This window comes from Puntigrus tetrazona, chromosome 24 (assembly GCF_018831695.1).
Source record: "Puntigrus tetrazona isolate hp1 chromosome 24, ASM1883169v1, whole genome shotgun sequence".
Taxonomy (NCBI): Eukaryota; Metazoa; Chordata; class Actinopteri; order Cypriniformes; family Cyprinidae; genus Puntigrus; species Puntigrus tetrazona.
Window position 1 is genome coordinate 20,259,031 of NC_056722.1, and position 23,890 is coordinate 20,282,920.

At 36.0% G+C, this 23,890-nt stretch overlaps 2 protein-coding genes across 2 annotated transcripts in view; one reads left to right on the plus strand and one right to left on the minus strand.

Moving 5' to 3' along the window:
- Nucleotides 1-2,233: 2,233 nt before the first annotated feature.
- Nucleotides 2,234-5,564, plus strand: ghsrb (growth hormone secretagogue receptor b). The gene is made up of 2 exons (XM_043226808.1): nt 2,234-3,227; nt 4,348-5,564. The coding sequence occupies exons 1-2, from the start codon at nt 2,435-2,437 to the stop codon at nt 4,653-4,655; spliced, it is 1,101 nt and encodes a 366-aa protein (XP_043082743.1). The 5' UTR covers nt 2,234-2,434; the 3' UTR covers nt 4,656-5,564.
- A 215-nt stretch (nt 5,565-5,779) lies between these two features.
- The window catches only part of fndc3bb (fibronectin type III domain containing 3Bb), a 52,720-nt gene continuing 34,609 nt past the window's right edge, over nt 5,780-23,890 (minus strand). Inside the window, exons 13-26 of the mRNA XM_043226841.1 lie at nt 22,992-23,166; nt 22,030-22,116; nt 21,013-21,148; nt 20,845-20,916; nt 20,163-20,281; nt 19,968-20,073; nt 18,592-18,770; nt 17,550-17,663; nt 16,829-16,978; nt 15,087-15,373; nt 12,801-13,010; nt 11,210-11,376; nt 10,712-10,839; nt 5,780-7,813 (exon numbers count right to left, since the gene is read on the minus strand). Of these exons, the coding sequence (XP_043082776.1) occupies nt 7,514-7,813; nt 10,712-10,839; nt 11,210-11,376; nt 12,801-13,010; nt 15,087-15,373; nt 16,829-16,978; nt 17,550-17,663; nt 18,592-18,770; nt 19,968-20,073; nt 20,163-20,281; nt 20,845-20,916; nt 21,013-21,148; nt 22,030-22,116; nt 22,992-23,166 (2,230 nt within the window). The 3' untranslated portion in view covers nt 5,780-7,513. The remainder of the gene's footprint in view (nt 7,814-10,711; nt 10,840-11,209; nt 11,377-12,800; nt 13,011-15,086; nt 15,374-16,828; nt 16,979-17,549; nt 17,664-18,591; nt 18,771-19,967; nt 20,074-20,162; nt 20,282-20,844; nt 20,917-21,012; nt 21,149-22,029; nt 22,117-22,991; nt 23,167-23,890) is intronic.

Sequence of the window (23,890 nt, forward strand, 5' to 3'; positions counted from 1 at the left end):
TCTAAGTAAGAATATATTTTATATTGTAACAATTAAAAGCAGCAATTAAAAAAATCTGTATTTGTTTTGAGTATGGACTGTCTTTAGTCTTTAGGGGCTTTTTTCTAGTTTAGTAGCCTAAATGTCTGACTTCAAGGATGATAATGGTTAAATCATGTTTCAAGTATTTCAAAACTGTGTGTGTGTGTGTGTGTGTGTGTGTGTGTGTGTGCAAATGAAGGGTAAATATAATCTTTACACCAAACCGGATGCAACTTTCAGTTTCTGTCAGGGCTGTTCTTACTATCCTCACATTGAAACCCAATATTCTGGAAAAGCAGGAAAGGGACTTTAAAATTAAAAAAGGCCTATTTATTCACACTGAAACACAACGTTGTTCTCTAAACTGGTAGAATTAATTCATTACTTTATTAAAGCGCAAGGTTGTTTTTTGTAAAACCTTTTTATTTATGTATTTTTACTATTTTGACATTTTTCCTAGCACTTTCTGATACGCAGACGCCAAAGCCGACGTCTTCTAAGTGGCAATGCTGCCATCGTGTGGTTAAAATCCGTATCCACTTAAACATTTACAGAAGACGCGATATAGTTTTATTATATGATTAAAAAAAACATGGTTTCAGGCAAAAATGTAATCTGAATGATAAAAATGGTTCTAAACAGTACCAAATAAAGAGTTCTTTGGCTTGTAGGACACATATGGATACATATAGATTCTGTTAAAACCCATTCTTTAAAAGTGCTATATAGGACCTTATGCTAATATAAATGACCTTTTTAATAATAGTTTATAGTCATTTAAGTAATTATATTTATTATTATGAATTGTATTTACTAGTATTTATAGTACTATTATTAATATCCTTGTTATATGTTATTTATTCATCTTTTATCACTCTGTCTGCCTGGTCTTATATATATGCAATTAGGGTTTTATATTAAAAAGTGTAATTTAGGCATTTATTTATTTATTTATTGCTGATGTGAAATTGTAGCAAAAATAATGCTTTAACAACAGTTCTGATAGATGCAATTAGCTGATAGCTGTTAGATGCAATTATGCAATTAGTTATTAGCTGAAAATGTCATAAATTTCACCATGAACATCTGAAATACACAAATGAGTTTAGAGTGTGCCTCTTCCATTTATTAATGTAAAAACAGTTATGAAGGCTAAAAGTATTAAAAATGGTAAAAGTAATATAAAGTCAGGGGATAGCTTTAATGTTTTTTATTGTTATTTTGTTAGTTCTTTTGGTGATTGAGCATGTTTACGAATAAACCCAAGTAGGCCTGTTATGATAACAGCTTTTTGTTGTGTGATATTATTGTGTGATATTATTGACATTTTAAGACCATTTTATGCCACCATAATATAACAGCATAATAATACAAGAAAGCCTACACATTTTTAATTGACAACAAACACAAAGAACTTTTAGGGAGATTTTTCCATCTACAGATTTTACAGATGCAAACACAATTGTGTTTTTTTCATAATGCTGTTATTATGTAAGAAACATAAAAATATTATTAATGTTTTTTCATAAAGCTTTATGTTCTCCTTTCATCTCATATTGCATCACCAAAAAAAACGATTGAGGTCACGTACATATATTGTGAGACAAGTCGATATATTGATTATCGCTACAGGCCTAAACCTAAGTAACAATTAAAAACCGTACAACAATATGGATCATAAATGTAATATCCCTGCTACTCAGTGAAGAGCGTGTGAGACGTAGGCTAAATTTAACAAAGCACGTCACACTTACACGTTATGATGAATCAACAAGAACACAAGGCTGATATAGTTCTATGTAGAAATGTTTTCAAAGAATTTTTAAAGAACCTTATTTTTAGAGTGACAAAACAGATAAACGTTTTAAATCTGTACATTTTAAGTTAAAAAAAACAATACACGGCCAAGCAAACAGCAGTCGTCAAACTGCTTTCAGCACCCTGGACAGCAGCAGCTCACTATTTATTCGAGCAAACCACGAGGTTTTATTATTTTGGCTACATGCTCGTTTCTATAAGATGTTCTGGTGACACCACCAGGTGGCATTAAACCAACAAAAATCGCCGTTCACTTCATAAATCAACTTTAAGTCGTCCCAAGAGCGTTACTTGTCTCTTATTTGTTAGAAATGCTCTGAACGCTAAGAAAAGTTGCGAGCCTACAAAACACATCGCAAACGTAAAACACGGTTTACACTAAATCTTCATTTGATTAGTCCGGGCACGCAGAGCGCATGCGTGGAGTAGATTGTGTACCCCCCGCGCGCAGCTCCGGGCGCATCATTGACAGGTTACTCGCGTGCACTTCTCATACTGTGCATTGAACACCTGTAAGATGTGCATGGAAACAACAACTGGGTGGAAATCACGAGGTGCCATTAAGCCCGTGCAAACCCTCTAAAATCTCATCACAATGACTAATTGGACCAACGTGTCCAGCTGCCCGTTCAGCATCACTTTATGCGCCGAGGACATTATGGATAGTAACGCAACAGCCGAGGACTTTGAGTACCCCGTCCATCTCTTTCCAGTCCCCATCCTGACTGGCATCACAGTGACGTGCTCGTTCCTGTTCCTCGTCGGAATCGCCGGGAACCTGTTGACCATCCTGGTGGTCACCAAATACAAAGACATGCGAACCACCACGAACCTGTACCTCTGCAGCATGGCACTCTCAGACCTGCTGATCTTCCTCTGCATGCCCCTCGACCTGTACCGGGTCTGGCGGTACCGGCCGTGGAACTTCGGCGACGAGCTCTGCAAACTCTTTCAGTTTGTGAGCGAAAGCTGCACGTACTCCACCATCCTCAACATCACGGCGCTCAGCGTGGAGAGGTACTTCGCCATCTGTTTTCCCTTCAGGGCGAAAGTCATCGTCACGCGGGGTCGGGTAAAAGGGGTGATCTTGCTCCTCTGGATCGTGGCTCTGTGCAGCGCCGGACCCATATTCATTCTGGTCGGGGTCGAGCACGAGAACGGCACCAACCCCTGGGAGACCAACGAGTGTAAAGCCACCGAGTATGCCATCCGCTCCGGACTGCTTACTATGATGGTGTGGGTCTCCAGCGTGTTTTTCTTCCTCCCGGTCCTCTGTTTGACGGTCTTATACAGCCTCATAGGCAGAAGGCTGTGGAGAAGAAAGGAGAACCCCGTCGGACCCATTTCTAGCCGGGAAAAGAACAATAAACAAACGGTCAAGATGCTAGGTGAGCTCAACGATGCCCTGAAAAGCGTGACAAATAATATTTGTATATGTCAGAATCATTATACAGCGGTTAGGCTACGGAACGTACAATTGTTTAATAAACATTTATATAGCTACTGAATGATTTAAGGGACGTTCGCTTATATTTAATTAGGGCACGCGTGCTAATTAAATTCAGTGTGGGGAAAAAAAATTGAGTTAAATATAGCCTATGATAATAAATTATTGTTAGAAATGTACATTCTTACAAGGTTCTTCGCAGCTATGCTCTGCAAAAGAAACCATCTCTTTCTCGCCTTTATGTCATTTGAAGAACCTTCACCACTTTTTGTAAAACAGCTAGGTTCTTCAGATGTTAAAGGTTCTTTATTGGAACCATTTAGACAAAAAAAAAGGTTCTTCTATGACCTCCACCTTTATTTTTTAAGAGTGTAGCCTATTAAAATGTAGATTTATTATAGGCTAATTTAGCTACATTTATTATGGACATTTATCAATCAGTCTTTGACAGTTGCTAAGGAACGCAGCAAGTTGAACGTTTCAAACTCGGATCGTCCAGTCAGAAATAGCAGGAACTATCTGTCTTCTTTCTTTTTTTTTATTTTGATGGATGGTCTAAAATTCAAATAAAATACATTCTACTATGCATAAATAATGCTTTCCATTAAACTATTGGGTATTCGACTTTATGAACCATTAACCAGGTTATTAGTGGGAATTAAGTACTGCCTGCTTTCATTCATAAATGTATTTTTTTTTTTGTAGTAAAATAGAATCGAATCGAACATATACAGTGAGTAGCATTATTCCAGAAATAATGTCCGGTTTCCCGAACGAGTCAGTCTTATTAGGCGGTTCTTTTGACCGAATCAAACCATACAGCATACAGCGTATTCTAATTCGAATCTTTCGAGTCGGTTGTTATTAGTGAATCAAAAACACTAAAGCCACATCAGTTATTGATTCTGATTCACTTCATTGTTGTAACGTCCGACTCGAAATAATTGTCACCAAGTGGCTAAACGAATAACCCATTAAATGTACTTCTAAACGCTACAATAAAACCTTGAATCCTTCTGAAAACTTTACAGACACGACCTCTCTTTCTCTCTCTTTGTCAGCTGTGGTGGTTCTAGCGTTTGTTCTCTGCTGGCTGCCGTTCCACGTGGGTCGTTACCTCTTCTCCAAGTCGTCCGAGGCCAATTCACCCCTCATCTCCCAAATCAGCGAATACTGCAACCTGGTCTCATTCGTGCTGTTTTACCTCAGCGCCGCGATCAACCCCATCCTCTACAACCTCATGTCAAAGAAGTACAGGAGCGCGGCATGCAAACTGTTCGGAGCGAAGCGCGCTCCCGGACGCTCGGTGCAGAGCATCGTGAACGCCGAGAGTTTTTCGGTGTGGAACGAGTACAGCTGGAGCACGTGACAGAGGAAAAGCCTCGGTCAATAAAAGTGCACTTTTTAAAAGACTTAAAAAAAATCTTCACGAGAACGAAAAGGACCGTCGACGTTAAGCTCGTGCATTTTTAATTTTAACCATCCATTTGAAGAGTCATATATCATAAAACCCAGTGCATATTTTCAGTTTAGCCTGTATATAGCATTCAAAAATAACTGCTGAGCACTGAAAATTATATTATTAAATTACACACGAATCTAATGCAGAATGCAACATTTTGGTATTAAAATAATAAAAATATATTAATTTAGCGGGTTTTTTATTTATTTTTTGATGGTGACATTTAAGGCACAACATATTACCTAGTGCATACACCAAATGGGCCTATTATTGTATATCATGAAGAGGTTTACGCACAGGTATTGCCATCAGCAGTACCACAGCAGACACCAGCGGTGTGAGGATGGTATTCATGCAAACTGTACATATGCACAATAACCCAAAAATGCCTTAAACTGTGTGAAGTACTGGATGACAGAGCACTGTAGATGCAAGCACTCCAACATTGTACCCTATGTGGGAGAGATACAATGGTGCTGAATGCTAAAATCCCATGCCATAAAAAGCTCTCACCAAGCTTGTGTTGTCAGATTTTATCATTTACATGTGTAGCAGCCATAAAAAGTGCACTTATTGCAGGTTTGTGAACACTGCTGCCACAGTCGTTTCGTGTAAGCTTTGTTTAAATTCTGCCTTTGTTGCTTGTTGGCAATGGCAGTGTAATTTAAATGTAAAACTACTTCTTGAGATGCTTGTAAAACACTGAATATTTGACATGTTTTAATATTTCTTAAAGATATTTGATATATTATGTCTATTTGCCTTTTAACGCACACTGTGATACATTTTCTGGAATGTGTTCCTGTGTAATATACATAAAAGTTTTTGATGTCATGCAGTATTACTTGATTTTAAAATTAAATCGTTTTTTGTGTTATACAAAGTGTCTTGTATTTATTTCTGAAAATGCAAAAAAAATTGGTCTGTCCCATTACAAAATCACGTAACCGACATAATAGACTCAGAACAGAACATGAACGTATACATGTGTGTGTGTGTGTTTATAAATGAAATGCAAACACCACGTTTCAGAAATTTTAAAAAATTTATTGTGTATAAATATATTACATATATACTACAGATACATAATCATCTTAAATACAAAGGGTAGTATTTTCAATATCTATACATTTAAATTGATATGGTAGTTTTTTTTTTTTTTTTTTTAAATATGTCTACGGTTATAATTTACATCAATAAATGTGACAGTTATGTTTTTAAAAAATGATAATAAATGGAATGATTTTTTTCTGAAACAATATGCAAGCATGGAAATCTATTACTAGGCCACTTATTACCTGATATTCGGCTAAATGCAAAAAAAAAAAAAAAAACTAAAGTATTTCTGTTTTTCACTTAAAAATATTCTGGGTCTGGAGTTCTCAAAGAGTTCTTCAAGTGTTTCCACTTCAAGTTTTCTAGTGTCAAGTCATTTCAACTTCTTTTAATCAGAAAACAATGGAATGTTTGTCTAAAAACTTCAGCGATACATATATAGTCTACTACATGAAGAGCAGATGATTAAAAGAAGTAGAAAGAAAAAACATTTTTAAACAAAAAAAAAAAAAAAAAAAAAACTAAAATGCTGTTTGTGCAGGTGGGAAAAAAAAAAATCACAAAATTGATCAGATAGCAACATTTTCTGAACTAAAGCAATTAAAAAAAAAGCAAAATAAAAAAAACTGAATATAAACAATACAGTTATATCTGAAATAAGACAGGTTAATGATGTTAAAATGCTTTTCTATATTTGGAAAATATAATAAAGATTTGTCATAACCCCCTTATAAAAAGACATGCTACATGAAGAAAAATATTGAATATGACAGTTCTGATTCTTGTAATAAATAAAATGTAGATTGCACTGTGATTTGCATTATAAAGTACAAGAATATAGCATAAATAAATCTAAACAAAACTGTTATATCTTGAATGCTCACTAACTTTGGTTAAGGGCTAATTGAGCTAGTAAACACGATCGAGTAATGGAAAATGTGACCAGGGTAAAGTGTTAATGAAATACTGTAAGCAGCAGATCTGAAATGATTTGTCACAAAAGTTTGGATCTGTGGATTTCAAGGCACAGGTTCACAAGGCCCCCCCCCCAAGTCCCTGAGGTACAAACACTCCAGACTTCACAACACTGTACATTGATGATCGATTGCAAAGACTGCCATTTGACTCTCTTTGGACTGACAGTTGCAGGTGTTTTTTTTACTTTTTTTTTTTTTTGTACAGGCAGCCCAAGGACACTTTTTTTTAAAAGACAAATAGAGGAGAGTACAAATAAAGCTTTTAAGAAGCTTTTAGACAAACTTTCTTGGGGCACAGATACGGGAACAAGAGTACTGATGCTCTTTAGCTGTCTAGACACTGATTTAAAGATAAATAGGACTGACCATAAAAAAAAAAAAAAAAAAACACCTCAGATATTCGTCTGAGAGTCTAACTTGAGATCCGAAAGGCCACTTATTACTTTAGTGTTAAAATCTCCTAAATACTAAATATAAAAATATGCACAGCATCTTCAACTTTAAAAAAAAAAAAAAAAAAACAGGCAGAGATGCCCAAACAGTACATTTCATCATTACTGATTTGTTAAAGCTGTAACTCATCTTATAGAAAAACCTGTAAAAAATCCTGTAAAAAAATACATGAAATTTTAAAAGTGTAAAAGGTGTATTTTGGTCAGTGACCAAACAGTACTTGCATTAATGGTTTTGCGAGCTGTAGTTTAAAAACTGAAGAGACAGACGAGAACAGCTCTAAATCAGAAGCTGAAGCAGGAAGGCCATTAGGACAGAGAGAGAGGCCACCCCAAATACCATGAGGCCAGCAAACTGTTCATCGCTGATGGTGTTGGCCACGGGCACCCTGGAGACGTCCGCTTCCACAGCCAGTGTGGCATCTGACCGCCGCAGGTTGAGGTGGGCAGATGGGCTGAAGGACCCGCACAGCTCCTGGAGGGTGTCTGCGCAACGCCTGCATGCAAACACTCGTACGCGGTAGTCTGTGTTCCACTGCAGCCCGGAGAGCTGGAAGCACGTCTCATCTCCCTTATACACCTGAAGGACAGGAGGAAAATACTGCATCAGCCCAGTTCAACTTTCTCCTTCACTCTGAGCACTTTTGGACAATCATAAGCGTATTATTAATAACAATAATAATCCTCATGATAAGTGTTGTTATAAATGTCAGCACTGACAGCCTTGTGAGCTACCCAATGACATTCAGCGCTCTTGCACTACGGGTATCCTGAGTTCAAAGACAATAATAATAAAAATAAATTATACCACATACATACAGTATATAAATACATATTTTCAAAATAAAATCGAAATATGTCTATATTTCTATGAATATAATTTATTTCAATTAAGAATATAAATAAAAATAATTACTAAACATTTTTATTAAATATACACATGCATGTGATGTATTTATATATACTCAGCACACACATATAACATTGTGTATATATTATATTTGTATATTTATTAGCATTTTTTATAATAACAGCAGTAATAATAACAACAACAACAACAACATCTATTCTAAATTCCAAAGAATTACAAAAAATAGAATAAAGGTTTGACAGAAAAATAAAAGGAAGGAGCTATGTACATAATACATATTTATAATCAATTCCTAATAATAAAAAATAATAGAATAATAAATCTAAAGATTTGTAATATTAAAGTGAATTATTCATTATTTATTGGTAGCTACTGTGAATGAACGGGACACTACTAGATTCACTCAAAGCATCAAAGACAAAAAAAACAACAACATCTAAGACGCCAAAAATGAAGGCTGAAAAATATTTTGCGCTCCATCTTTGACCCACATATTACAAAACATGAATCTTCAGAACTTGACTAATAAAAGGACATCGGTCTTCTCAAAGAGAATCTCAACTCACTGTAACCCTTTCATCTGAAGTGTGGCACTGTCAGGATCAATATAATAGAACAGTAGGGCTGCACTTCGGTTCATTCATAAAACACTGATGATGACGACAGAGTTACGTAAATGTTCTTCAAAGGAAATACAAACCTTTTTCCTCAGTAGTGTATTATGAATCCATTAAACTGTACTGTACTGGGCATTAATATAAATAAGAACAAAAAGTAGAGCAGGGCAATATACATCCATATATTAATGCGCATCTTGTCAGCAAAGCTGGATCTTTGATTAGAGGTAAATCTGTGATTTACGGCTCTGTGTAGTAAGTGGCGCTCCATTTGAAAACAGGTAATGGAGATTTCCCGCTAATCAAAGAACCGGCTTTACCAATGACATGCGCATAATCTATCAATATATATAGTGCCCAGCCCTAATAAATATATGACCTAATATTCTGGACTTGCCACAAGTGGAATACAAAACAGGTTAATGTACAAAACAAAAGTTAAATTCATCGCAGTAATGATCAGGTCAGTGCTTCACAAATCAACCAAAACAAATAATTCTGTCTTAAGTAAATATGACAATGGCAGTTGACCTAAAAAGCATAAGCCATTTTTGGGGACATGCACAGAAAAACAAGACCACTGGGCAAAAAGGAAAATAAAAACAGGAAAGAGAGCTCATTTATATGGGTTTTTATAGCTAGTAAACATTGTTGAAGACAAACGCATCAAGGCGACTTTGTTCCACCTGCCACATGCAGCTCTCAAAAGGACCACAGTTTATGTCTCCATGGCAACACAAGCGCTTTTGAGCCTCTCAACCACCGGTGCCTCAATTTTAGTGAGGTCTTGATATTACTGCAATGACACATCAATTATGTTTGTATAATTGGTCTTCGTATCAATTCCAATTAAAGGCAATGAAAATGTTGACAATCTTGAATACTGCTACTCAAGCACTAATAACAGAAAAAGAATAAATAATAGGGAATCCTAATCGCCTTCTAGAGGTATTTGCATAAACAGGGAAATGGCTGCACAGTTAAACTGTTAATTAGGCTAAAATAGAGCCCTGGGGAACTCACCTCCTTCATTGACAGGGTTATTTAAAATGAATATAGCAACTAGCACCGACAAGGAAGTACTGTAGAATACTGTAGAATAACCTAGTGACTGATATAGAATGGTAAAATTTTCCTTTACATAACGTACGCAGTCCGCTAGCATTTCATTCAACTTTTTTTCCAGCACAAAATATATTTTTTGTACATTAGTATTTACGGGTGTTTATACAACACATTATTTAAATAGAAAAAATATTTTGTAGTATTCTGTGAACTGTGATATTAATTGTGATTAAAAATGACACTTCTACACATTTCAGTAATGAGAATTTGGCCCTTAGAAATATTTTAAAAATACATAATTTAGTGTTGGAGTGGAATATAACTTGTTTCTTGGTGAGAAAAAAAAAAAAAAAGGATGGTTGACAGGGAAAGGAGTGTTTTCTCTTTTTAATGAATAAATAAATTCACACAATTTCAAAATTTGTCAACTTCCATTCAATTTATCGCACCAAGGAAGCAGCGTAGCAGAAATGATTTCAAAACAATAAGCGATTGCACACCTGAAAGGACTCTAATTGTGATAATCGCACGTGCCCCTCTCTCTGCGTCTCTTTCCAACCCCGCAGCACAATTTAATGAATCCCGTGGGACTGTGCGTTCGGAAAGCACTCAATTTCATTCAAATGCTGATTGCGATGAGTTAAGACGGATAACATGGAAAGAAGAGCAAATGTTGCAAATAGCTTGAGCCCATTTTCCATTTCCTGCTCAGAATGAATTCTACTCATCCGCTGTGACCGTGGCCATGTGTGAATCTAACATGGTTCTTCTTATTTGAAACGAAGTAAACATGATATTCTCGTCTCAACCGTTTAAGCTCGAGTACTGAACGGTTGCAACAAGCCAGAGTTCTAGTAAACAACACGAGGTGAACGGTAGCTTTAAACTGGAGTTATAGGAGTTATAGGAGGAGTTTGGATGTTACCTGTTTATAATCTGAATCTCTGCCTCCCAGCACCTGTAGCACATAGCTGATTCGGTCTCCTCTCATTGGTGGAATACTCTCCCATGTGACCTCACAGGCATTTCCCTCTAGCTGAACAACTTTTGGGGCTGTCAAAAAAAAAAAAATTCAGTGTCACGCATTTTTTTAAAACCAGTAATATTTTGAAGTATTACTACAATTAATTTTTTTAAATTTAATATATATTTTAACTAGTGATGTCAAAATAATTTTTTTTCTAGCTTAACAGCGCTAAATATATTTAGCACAGTTAATGCAGGGGTTCAACCGTTTCTTCCATGTCTTTTTTATTGACAAAAATTGTGTTTCTGTGCGCAGGATGCTTTTAACATATAACAAAAGAAAACATACACACACACAAAAAAGAAATTAATACGTTTGTAACAAAAAACATCTTTAAATCCTAGTGATCCTAAAGTTTGCTGTACAAGAAAGTACATTTATAAATAAATGTGGCACCTTTCAGTGTTTGTGGCAGAGATTTGGTGGTGCTGAAGGTGTACGTCTCAGAAAACGGCCCCTCGCCTGCTTCGCTCACTGCCTGGATCCGAAAGCGGTACCTGCTTGATTCACTCAGTCTTTGCAGCTTGAAAGTGTGGCTTGGACCTCGGTAAATCACCACAAACCTAAAAAAAGGTGAACGCTTGTTAGCTTGTTAGAAACATGCAAATATTAAATACAATTTATAAATTAATCAAATTATTTTTGTATTAATCATTTGCAAAATTAAGGATTTTTAAGTCACAAATGGAAAATAAAATTGGATGATTGTGGATGTTTGCTTGAGATCACTGTTCCCGTCATGTCATTTTATTGAATAGCATGAAGGCAGCATGGAATGTGAGGTAGAGGCAGGCCTTCATTACCTCCATTCAGGAGTCCAGACTTTACTGTTTATATGGTTAAAAATTTTCAGAAGTGGAACTGAGGCTGAAAGCTCAAAACCGGGGAGAACACGGGCCTTCATTTGCTTCTAAATGAGCCATCGGTGGGTCAGTGACGAGCGACTCTGAGAAAGCATTAAGGAAGGTGGTCTTGATAACCCTGAGTCTCCTAATCTAATTCCCAACAGCGCTTTGAGATAGAGACTTCTCATTAGTCGACTCCACCTTAATGGACCCACAAACACAAAATGTGCTTTTCAGATGATCTGCTTACATCAGAGAGAAGTACCTGCCCTACGGGTGCATGAGGGACAAATTAAATTGAGGAAGCGCACACACACAGACATGCACATATGCTTCACTGTGAATAAAATTAATACACCAAGAAGACAAAAAGAACACTTACACCATTTGAGTCCTTTTACCAAGCTTTTTATGGCAAGTACAAAAACTGTAGTTTCTAATTAAGAACCAATATTAATGGTTTAAAAAAATATATTGTTTATATTTGATATTATTCATTATTCATATTATTTATTCATGCTTGTATATATCTACAGTAATTGCCATCAAAGCATCACAATACTATATTTTTTATTTTTATGCCTCATTTACGCAAAATTCATAAAATTTTAATGCCAAGAACCCTCAAGTATGATCTTATGGATTATTATCATAAATAAATAGGCTTATATTATCTCGCAATCTCATTTATGCTGGGCAAGAAAAAACATGATTTTATAAAGAAAAGATGCTGTTTGCAATGTTAAATTATTAGCTTGTATTAATGGCAAAGTAGTTTATGAAACAAAAAATTTAAAAAATTTAAAAATAATTATTTATTTTGAGTTAAATACATTTTTCTAACTATCATTATTAAAATGAACTATTTTTAGTATTTATTTGCATAGCAATTTCACAGAAAAGTTTATTCCAAAGCTTTTTTTTTTAGAATTTTTTTAGTATTTTTGTAAATACAGGCACCTTAAAAATAGTTCATTAAAAAAAAAAAAAAAAGAAAAAAAAGAATTGCGTATCATTGCTCTTTCATTGATTTCGATTGCTTCCATTGTCTTTGTAAGTCGCTTTGGATAAAAGCGTCTGCTAAATGTAAAACAATAGATCATGAAATCTGCAGTTTTGCGCATCTCTGTATCGCTGCTAACCTCTGATTCCTGTCCTCCATCTGCAGGACGTAGCACGTGTCATCCGTGACTTGACTTCGGCTGCTATAAGCCCAGCGTAGTTTCAGACTTTGTGGTCCAACCGCTGCACACTCCAGCCGCGGAGGAGACGGCGGAAGGGGTCTGGTCCTCACTGTCAGGGTCTGACTGAAAGGCCCGGGGCCCATTTGATTTTCTGCTCGAATCTGCAGACTGAGAAACGAAGAGGGAGAGAAAACAGAACGATTAAACAAACCGTCAGTTATGCTCAGCCATTATTAACTTTAATTCATGGTTATCTTCAAACGATCTCCCTTCAGCTGAATGTCTCTACAAACTGTTCTAAGAAATAAGGTTGTTAGCAATTCATTATTGAACTGTTCCCTTGGAGAGTGCAAACAGAAATGAAGCTCCATCTATCAACATCATGTGAATACAGCTGATCCATCAGCAAACTAGTTTCTGTAGCTTTGTTCAGAGTGGCCTTCATTTGTAGTCTTTCTGCCATTTTTGCTTCATCCGTCAATCCCAGTTAAACACTGCAAGTATCATCAGCCCTGTGCTGCTCTGTGACCTTTCCACAGGGGAAAAGGATCTCTGGCTGAAGGGGTGGTTTTGCATTCAAATGAGGATTACCTATAGATATGCAAGAATCCAATTATTGTAAGTGCACAGAAAAACATTTCAACATTGTGTTATCAGAAGAGTTCTGAAAGCAGAGAAAGTTATCACACTACATTACCTTTGACATATACCAAAAACATTCTGTCACTGAATCACCTTCATGTTAATTCAAATGCATTCAAACCAGTTGTGTTTAGTGCCATTTATTTACTGATTTTTATAAAAAGCTTATTATAAAATACCTTTGTTTCTATTACGTCTCACACAATAGAGCATTTGAACATGAAGCAGTATGGGAATAAACATTTGTAATTTTTAATTTTGAGTCTCTAAAAAAACCCTAAATGAATTCAGAAAAACATGGAGCAACACAGAAGTCTCTGAACACTACACCATAAAAAAACATTAAAAAAATGTTTTAAAAAAATATGCAAAAAAAAGTTTATATTTTTAAACGCAATTCATTTCTGATTCCAAACTTAATTTTCATCATCATTACTAGAGTCTCCAGTGCCACTTGATACTTCAGAAATCATTCTAACATGCAGAAACATTTCTTATTGTTATGTAAATGTACAACAAAGTATATAATACTGCTAGAACACAATGTGTGAACTTAAGGACAACTGAATTCATGCATCCATTAAAAAGCACCTCGACACTGGTAATACCAAAAAAATAAAGATATAAAGCATAATTTAGAGCATAGAGCATCATTTTCACATATTTTCTGAGGCCAAAGGGTTTGATATTTAGTTATTTAATGCTTTAATATTTGCATAATTTAGGTGTCCAAATTGATTTTTGGTATCATTGGGTCACTAGGGTGAGCTGGAACCTGTTATTTTCTGGACTGCTCAAGAAAGATATCGAAACCTCTAGTTCCATTAGAAACATTAGGCATTCATATGATAATTATGAGTGCATTTGCATTTGGCATATTAATTGAGGATGTTTATTGTCCATTACCTCAATGGAGAGGTCCATTTAATGTTGTCATTCATCCCAAATTAAAGTCTTTAACATTTATTTAACAGTCTTGTTTCCAGAAACCCAGCAGGCAGACCAAATGAAAGAGTCTTCCCCTTGTGCAAAAGTTTTAATATGCTCCCCCTTTTAATATATATCTATATTTATATAAAAAGGATTGATTCTTATACACTCACACACACCCACACCCACACACATACATACATATATGTATATATGTATGCATGTAATGTATGTGTGTGGATTTATATATACACATAATAAATATACAGACACATATTATGCAAACAAGTAATAGATTCGATTAGTCACAATAAATCGTTTGACAGCCCTACTCCCTGCAAAAATACCACGGTGCAACAGTGTACCTTGTTACAATAAAATACCCTGCAGCAAAGTTACACAAATACTCTTGAATCTACCCAGAAAGCCCCATTTTGCTGAAAACATCTTGAGCCAGATATAAGTGGAGTCCATTTGCAGAGCTAATAGCACTGATATACTCACTCAGGGCCCTACTGGAGATTCACCAGCACTCATCCGTACATTACAGGAACCATGGGAAAATGAGTCCCCGGTCATCACTAATGCACAAACATTGACCTCCACTGAAGAGCTGATGATGCACGGTGGTAGAAAAAGAGATATGGAGTGTTAAACAACATCTCTGCTCACCTGTACTCGCTGTCCGGCAGCAGGTTCCTGATAATGTGACAGGTTATGTCTCCGGCGGTGATGAGGCTGTTGCCCATTGAGATGCTGTAGGAAGTGATTTCTGCTCCATTACAGTGAGGCTCGTCCCAGGTGAGGGCCAGACAGGTGGAGTGAGAGAAGGGTTCACTTTCTGTTGGGTTCAGAGGGCGGTCTAGGAGGCGAAGTCCGGATACAACATCAGGGGCCGCTGCAGGAGTCCGACACGTCACCAGATCACTGTAGGGGCCGGCCCCTGCCTGGTTCACTGCCTATGAACCGGATACAAAAAAGAAAAAAAAAGTTAAAATACAGAAATAGATAAATAGTAGCCATTGACTTTCATAGTATTCTTTTCCTGTTTTGTAAATCATTGGCTACTGTCAAAAGGTTGGTTACCAACATTCTTCAAAATGTCTTATATTTTTGTGCTCAAAAGGTGAATAAATGATCACAGATTTTTTACTTTTGGGTCATCTATTCCTTTAATTAGTTGACGCTTTACTAATTATCTTTTACGATTAATTGCATCCAAAATTAAAGCATTTGTTTACAATATACAATTTGTGTACTGTGTATATTTATTATGTCTATATAAATACAAACATATTTTCGAAATATATACTGTTTGGTTACATGTGTATATTTATAATAATAATTATACACGGTAAACACGTGTGTGTGTGTGTGTGTGTGTGTGTGTGTACACATGAACATGTGTGTATCTGTACACAGAGAATCAAAGCCAATTAAATGTGAAGAGGAGCTTCCAAAGGTCAGAACATTTCCAGATATAACTCCTACAGTCTAGCGTTGGAATTCTATTAATGCCTATAATGTCTGATTTAGTATTTTGCATTAAAAGCAGTTTTTAAAGACACAATGATAATATACACACACATGTGCATGTAAGATTATTTCTCATTTAACAATTTATTCTTAAATTGCAAACACAAACAAGGGCTGATACTGTGTGATTAAGGTTTTACACTCTTCTTGATTAATTAAAATGCAAGCTACCATTAAATGTGTTCAAAGCAATTATATGCAACTAAATTACTTTCAGAAACTGTTTTTTTTTACTTGGAAATTAGAAAGATGGTTTATACACAACTCTACTGTACATTTTACTGTAAACTGCTGATTCATCAAAAACTAAAAAGTTAAAATGTTCAAGTATGTTGTTTATATACAATTTACTGGCTTTTTTTTTTTTTAAAAAAAGAATAATTTTGGGAGGAATTAAATGTCTTTTAAAATGTTTTTTTTAACTTGAGTTGCATGTTTGTTTTAAAATCAGCAATTTTGTGAATACTGCACGTTAACAAATAAATATATATAATTAACACATTGCAATTATTTTATTATTATCATTAAAAATTACTATGATTATTTAATTTAAATGAAAATAAAAAAAATTGCTATAAATTATATCTATTAGACAAAGCTTATTTAATAGCTCTTTTTCATAGCATTAAATGGATAATAATTAAATTAAACAATTACAAATAACAACAATTTGAAAATAACTGATGCAATCTAGGAAAACCCAACACATGATGAAATAGTAACTTTTTTAGGTTTTGATATCAAATGAAAGCTGATTCAAAACGGTTTTATTTTGTCCATAGCTTGATGCTAACAAAATGGCGATCTGAATTTTCATTTATAATTTATTTGCAATAAGTGGATATTTGAAAGTGTCATGTTGGATAATCGTGAATTACCTGTAGCCTGCAGCAGTAGTCCGTAGATGCCTCCAGGTTGGAGATTTGGAAGTAGGTTTCCATTCCACTGTAGACCAGTTCAAGAGATTTCAAATCACGTCCCCAGTCCAGCCGGTACTCAGAAATGTCTATCCAAGAGCTCTCTTTGTTCTGGGGATCGAGATCAGAGAAAGCATTAAGCTGCAGGAAACAAGAGCAAAAAAAAACCCCGCACATTCCCAGCAGTACGTGACTAATTACCTGCCTGGCAGTTTCATCAGGACAAACATAAGAGACATAATGCATCATACGCACCTCTAATAAATGAAACAAACTCTTAAAAACAGAATGCAAATCACTGAAATTGCAACATTTAACATTCAGGAGACAGCAAGAATTGTGAACGAAACACAGGAGGCCCATTCACACAAAAAGCCTATTGACAAAAAGGGAATGAAAGCGCAATTGTTAAAAAAAAAAAAAGGTTTTGTGTGGACACCTTCACTTCTTTGACGTTTTCTAGATGATCGATATGCTGTATTTGGATAATGCTGTTCCTGTAGCTTTGTTCAGAGTCTATTCTAGTCATTTCTATCTTTCTACGAGTCCCAAAGCCAGTCTTTGCTTCTGAAAATTGATTACTCTCTCAGTGCCGCAGAAAATCACTGCCAATTTCATCAGATAACAGTGTGATTCCTTATTTACTGTCTGAGTACTGCACGAAAGCCTGTTTCCGCCTCACCTCCCAGGTCACATCTACACAGGTGTGAGACGTCACATTGATGGCTGGTGGACTACATTGTCCTGGGGGCCCAGCGGCGGTGCTTATTTCCACAGATTCAGAGTACGGTCCATACTGGGAAAAAAAAAAGGAGCAAGAGAAACCGGCTGAGATTTAGAGCTTTTGGAGCTGTCTCAAAGGTAATAAATGGCCCTGGTTTGACCATGAGGAGGGAAATCTGTTATTTCTGTGGCAGGTAAACCCAAAGCGCTACATTGTGTTAGGCATCCATCTCCGGTGATGGCTGAATTAGCTTCTTAATATCCTTGCCGAGGCAGACAGCAGGTCTCTTTATCGTCCTGAGGCAATGTAGAGGGTTTGTTATAAAACGTGGATTTCATGTAAGTGTAGAAAAACAATCGGAGTGATGTATTTCTATCTGAGGGAGACAAAATTATAGCTGTTTGGGATGCAATTGTCCTGACTCACTGCTTATGAAAGGGAATAAAATACCTGCCTAGTTCCCTTTACTAAAATATATACTACTCATATTGTGGTGCTTGGGAACAAAAATAGCAATTGGTGAAATTAAAACCACCTAAATGTTTTGGATTGGTATAATGGACTAGCATTTAATTTAGAGAACTTTCCTAAAGGCAATGGAACAGTATTTTTCATGATTTCAGAAGCAAAAATTAAACCTTTTGTGTAATTCCGTATTTATAAATATTCCACATTAGCTTTTATTTAAATTGTTTTAGTTTTTAAGTGCTTCTGTCATTTTCCGCATCAGGTTTTGCATTTAAAGTCTATATTTTATTTTCCATTAACAGTTTTATTAATGATAATGACAATGATCTGTTGTAGTATGGACAGGAAAAAAATACTATAATCAAAAGCAACACATGATGTTTACAACGCAAGCCAAAGAACATCCATTTGGTTTGAAATTCTATTAAAACCTTTTTTTAATTAATTGAATTTCAAGTATTTTTTTCTGTTTCACATATTAAAGAGCCAAATCATTCATAAAGAGCTGGATCATGCATGCAGAATGACTTACCCCAGCACTGTTGGCAGCACGAACTTGGAACCTGTAGGTGGTGCCAGGGAGCAAATTACCCACAGTGCACTCTGCTTTGGATCCACAGTACACCTCCGTTGGCTCCGAACCCTCCTCCATTGCACACATTTCCAAACTAAACTCCACATTTTCACTCTCTTCACCACACAAAGGACCATCTGGAGAAACAAAGCATTATAGGTAAATGGAAGAAAGAGATGGAACAATAAGCAATCATTTAAAAGTGGAAAAGTCAAAGCATAATCCATCACTCCAGTCCAGTATACATGATCACAACATAAGGACCGTTTCAGACATCATGAATGGCAATTTTCACTTTTTTCATCACACAATTGTGGTTCTTGTTTCAACCTCAGAATAAACGTAATTGTGACTTTTTGTCTAATTTTTAGGATTTGTTCAACAATTTTAAGATGAACTTGCAATTGAGATATAAGGATACAGTTCTGAGATGAAAAATCTAAATTGTGAGAAACATGTTTCCATAGGGAAGTGAGTTCAGAAGAGGTACGTGTAATAACAAGAACAATAATAAAAGTAATAATAATGAATAAAAAAAGATTAAATGGGATCGAAGCATGTTATTAATCCAAAAAGCATATTTTGCAAAACCAAGCCACTGTTTTGTTGCAACAGTACTGTCCACAATGCCCTCCCTCCTGTCGCAGATGACCTCAGGAGACATCCATCTGGCACCAACCTCTCCAAACCAAAACACCTTCTCAGTCCTCTCTCTACAACCCTGCAGCTAACTGGCTACAGGAAGGAACCGATCAATTGCAGTGATGGAGAACATGCAGGGAAGCTCACGCCTGCTGTCCGAGCTCTGAGAGTCAGCGTGGACGGCTGAAATCAGCACTGCTATTTTACAGCTATTTATAGACAGTGTTCAGCCTCTTAAATGAGCCCACCTTCACTCAAAAACAGTGAGTCAGGAGTATAATAGCTAACAAACAAGTGCATTTTAGCTCTGGTACCCTCAAACACATGCACACAACAAACCCACACAATAAATAGGATGATGTAATGCATGGCACAAAAAAAAAAGTAGGAGCAAAGCTTTCAGTTGGTCCGGGTGCATTATGGGTAAACTGAACTTTAGACATTCCATAATTATAAAACCTTTGAATATTTCTCCTGCAGACCGGGTAACAAACATTATTAATCTAAAAGCAGACAAGTGTCCTTCAGCTTCATTTGAACTGCACTTTAAAATGAGTGAACAGGGTCATAAATGTCAGTCCATAAGAAAAAAAACCTCTTGTACCACAAACGCAAAGCCATTTTTAGACAACAAGATCACTCTAAGAGACAAAAAAAGAATAAAAGGATATGAAGAAAAATAACAGCCTCACCCCACTGCAAGGTCATCTCCTTGTGTTTGACATTACCCATGATACTCGGGGGTTGACAGCGGCCAGGGGGCGGGATATGAGTGCGCACCGTCAAGTCATCGGAGCACTGCACAACCAATACATAGAGTAAACACTAAGTATACGCTGAGATTTTATTACATGAATCAACTTGGGAATCATTAAATGTTCTTATACCTGGCTCTGGCCGCCCACGTTCACACAGCTGAGTCTCAGGGAGTAGATTGTTGCTGGTTTGCGATCTTCACACAAATGTTTCCTCTCTGGTCCTCTATAGAGAGTCGCCCACTGCCTCTCTGAACACAGACACAAAATAATTAAATATCTCACTAATCTATTATTAAGATTAATAATAAATGTTTATTGAGCAGAAAATTAGTCAGGCTCACTTGATGCTGAAAATTCAGCTTTGCATCACAGAAATAAATTACATTTTCCATGAACATGAATAGAAAAGAGATATTTTTAACTAGTAATATTTTTTTTTATACTTTTGATTACAGAAATGCAGCCTTGCTGAGCATGAGATTCTTAGTCAATTTTGAGAATTTATGCGTTATTTTCATGATAATTCAGTACATTTTCCACTTAATTTTTTTAATTTTAAAAAATATGTATGATTTTTTTTATTCTGGTTTGTTATGTGACAAAAATAAAAGATAAATAATAATGGTTCTAAAATATAAAATAAATGATAATCGTCCAAAATACTTTTTTTCACTTTTATAGTTTTTAAGGTAAAGTGTGATGTGGACATGTTTAAATCCGATTCGACCATTTGTAATCAAATACTGACAAATATTTGAGGATTTTTCATACGGTTAAAACTTTAATTAAATGACGAAAGCCTCAGAAATACCTTCCGAATTCCCTTCCGATATCTCCAGGACATATGTTAAGTCTCCAGATCCACCATCATCTTGTGGAGGGTCTGATTTCAACGGTAAAAACCCCCAGTAAAGATTAGAATGTGGTAATAAACAATAATACAACTTTCTGAAACTTGCTGACTTCAAGATTTCCCTACCCCACGACACGCAGAAGCTGTGATGTGTGACAGCGTTTACTGCAGGATTCACAGGGGGTCCGGGTCTATCTGGGGTCGTCTTACACACCAGCAAAGAGCTCGGTGCACTGCGTCCCTCGCCACTACAACTGATGAGCTGTAGGGGGCGACAGTTAAGAGACATGTTAGAAGACCACACAAGCAGAAGCACATGACCATACAACGACTACTGTATTAAAGAAAAGAATAATTCACTCAGCATGGACACATTAAATTGATCAAAAGTGACAGAAAAGACCCTTATACACTTATATGCTGTTCTTTTGAACTATATGCTGTATGCCACAATAAAAACACAGTGTGATCAATGAAATGTAACAAATAGTCTTTTTTTACTCGTGATTTAATTAGACTGACAAATGTATTCATTATTAAAAAGTTTTAAAAAATGCAGAGGAACTATTTATTTTTATACTGCCCGGCATTCTGGATTGTAGTTTTTTATTCCGAGCATCACCTCGATGATATTAATGGGAAACAAGATAATCGAGGTGGCATTTGAAGACTTCTGGACACATTTTTGTGTACTAGACAACATGACTTTTGCGCCCCAGTCACCTGCAGCGACATTTAAATCCTCTCAGAAGTGTCTTTCTCCCCTGATAAATGCTAACGCAGTGTTCCCGGCCTTCTCAGAGATTAGACTAAAAGCCTTTAACACACCACCGCGGGAAATCAATTCACCTTCCCCCAACAACTGCTGGATCTGAGAAACAGCTCCAGGTTAGCAGAGAAACTGAAGTTCATTAGATTATCACTAATTGCCTTATTAGCGAAAAAGGAAATGAGGAAGTTGGGAACATGTACTTTTCTAGAGCTCTAGTTAAACGCTAATATGGATGGCTTGATTGTGTATGAGAACAAAAGGAAGAAGCACCTGTAAATCAAAATAATGCATTAATATATTAAATAAAAGCTGTAGGCTTTTTGGCTTTGGGCTGTCGTATCGTTAACATCCTGAATCTGAGCTTCACTCACCCTGAATTTGTACTGTGTGTTTCTTCTTAGGGACTCCACCTTACGGTTCAGCTCCAAACCGCTGTAAACTGCATGGAAGTCCAGTCCCTGCCAAAAAAAACATCGTCCATTGGGTGTCGAGAAGTAAAGCATGAAATCCTTTTATAGGGGGTCTAAATCACCGTCTTGCCCTTGTAAATACTTCACCGAAGATGATAAACGTACAGAAGTCAGGAGCTGTGCGAGCCACAAGCGAAAATCAAAAGAATAATGTATTTGGACAAATGCTTCGCGTCTGAAACAACTGTTGGATGAGAGTCATGCTAATGAAGCTTAACTGAAATGAAATTGAGAGAGAGAGATTACATAATAGGTATGGAATATAAAATATTTGGATAAATATAATTTTAAATGACAAAATTAGCCTATCCGATTTATGGTTTCTTTTTTAATTTTGTGATTTATTCATTTATTAAAAATGGGAACATTATTCAATTGCTTACTGAACAGTAAACAAGATGAAAAATAACTTGAATGAAATATCATCAAAATATTTGGATGGTGCTTCAGCCCTAGGTGTGAAACACGACAGGCATTAGTCATGGTTTGAGAAGAGCCCATTTACTCTGACAACTGTGGGCAAGGACAATTAACTGGAAACAGTACACAGCTAAGAGATATAACATCCAGTGTATAGCACTGAGAAATCCATTTTTGTTAGATATAAAACTCCTGCATTTGACGTCATGCAATCTAAACTCTGGCATTTTGGCAGGCAATCAGGACAGTGTTACTGTGGCCATAGCCTTGGTATGACACTTTCATGTATATAAGGATCCCGATAGATGACTAAATAGTTCACAGCAATAATTGAATAATAATGCTTGTAAAAAGTCTTTGGAGTAATGTTAGGATGGAAAGGTAGTTGTAGATATCAGGGTTCTGCTAATAACTTTTACACAAGGGCTCAGTAAGTTTAATACCTTGGTCTCGTCCTGCATCTCCAAGGTGTATGTGACGATGTCATCAGCGCTGCAGCTGTTTGGCCGCGTCCACTCCAGTGTAACCCAGGTCGGACCTGCCTGCACCAGCCGCGGAGGTAAGGACGTCTGCGGGAGACTTCCTGTGGTGTAGAAGACCACTTCTGTGCTGAATCCACTGCAGAATAAAACATAATATTCGTAAACGGTAGTAAATCCCATCCTATAAAGATTATACGGCATATCTGTGTATTATCAAAGCTTTTGAGAAGCACAAAGTTATAAATTGCTTTGGACTTTCTAAACCCCAGCACTGCCGCCACTCACAGTGAGAAGGGAGGAGAATTTTCTCATTTACTGCATCATTAAGCACTAATACACAACAGGGCCAAAATTCTATTAAATTGCACACAACTAAAAGCACCTAGGCAGCTGAGTTGTATTTATAAATATTGACTTTTTGCAGTAAATCATAAAACAATTTAAAACAACATTTCACCTACACCTCAAAAATATGTATTATGGCTGTAAATAAAATAGTATATAAGGCCTGTGGTCATTTGCTATGACCATCAAAACGGTAATCCAAAAAATAATTATCTTGCAAAAATAAATAAAATAAAATAATAGGTTGCATTTTTTAAGTTGACATTATTACATACAATATGTAAATATTAATTAATATAAAAATATGCAATATCAATTACCCCCACGAGTATTTTCTATAGGGTTAGGGGTTGGTTTTAAGGTTAGCTGCTTGCAAATACTTTACTGTTATTACTACAGTGAGCATATGCAACATGCAACTATGTCACCTTAAAACTAAGTGTTAAAATAAATAATACATAAAAAAAAAAAAATAAAAAAAACAAGCAAGCATGTCATTACCAATGTTGGGCAGT

Excerpts from the sequence above, each read along its gene's own strand:
- ghsrb (XM_043226808.1), top strand. The coding sequence starts at position 2,435 with ATGACTAATTGGACCAACGTGTCCAGCTGCCCGTTCAGCATCACTTTA. Across the intron at positions 3,228-4,347 it reads ACAAACGGTCAAGATGCTAG|CTGTGGTGGTTCTAGCGTTT; the intron begins GTGAGCTCAACG and ends TCTCTTTGTCAG.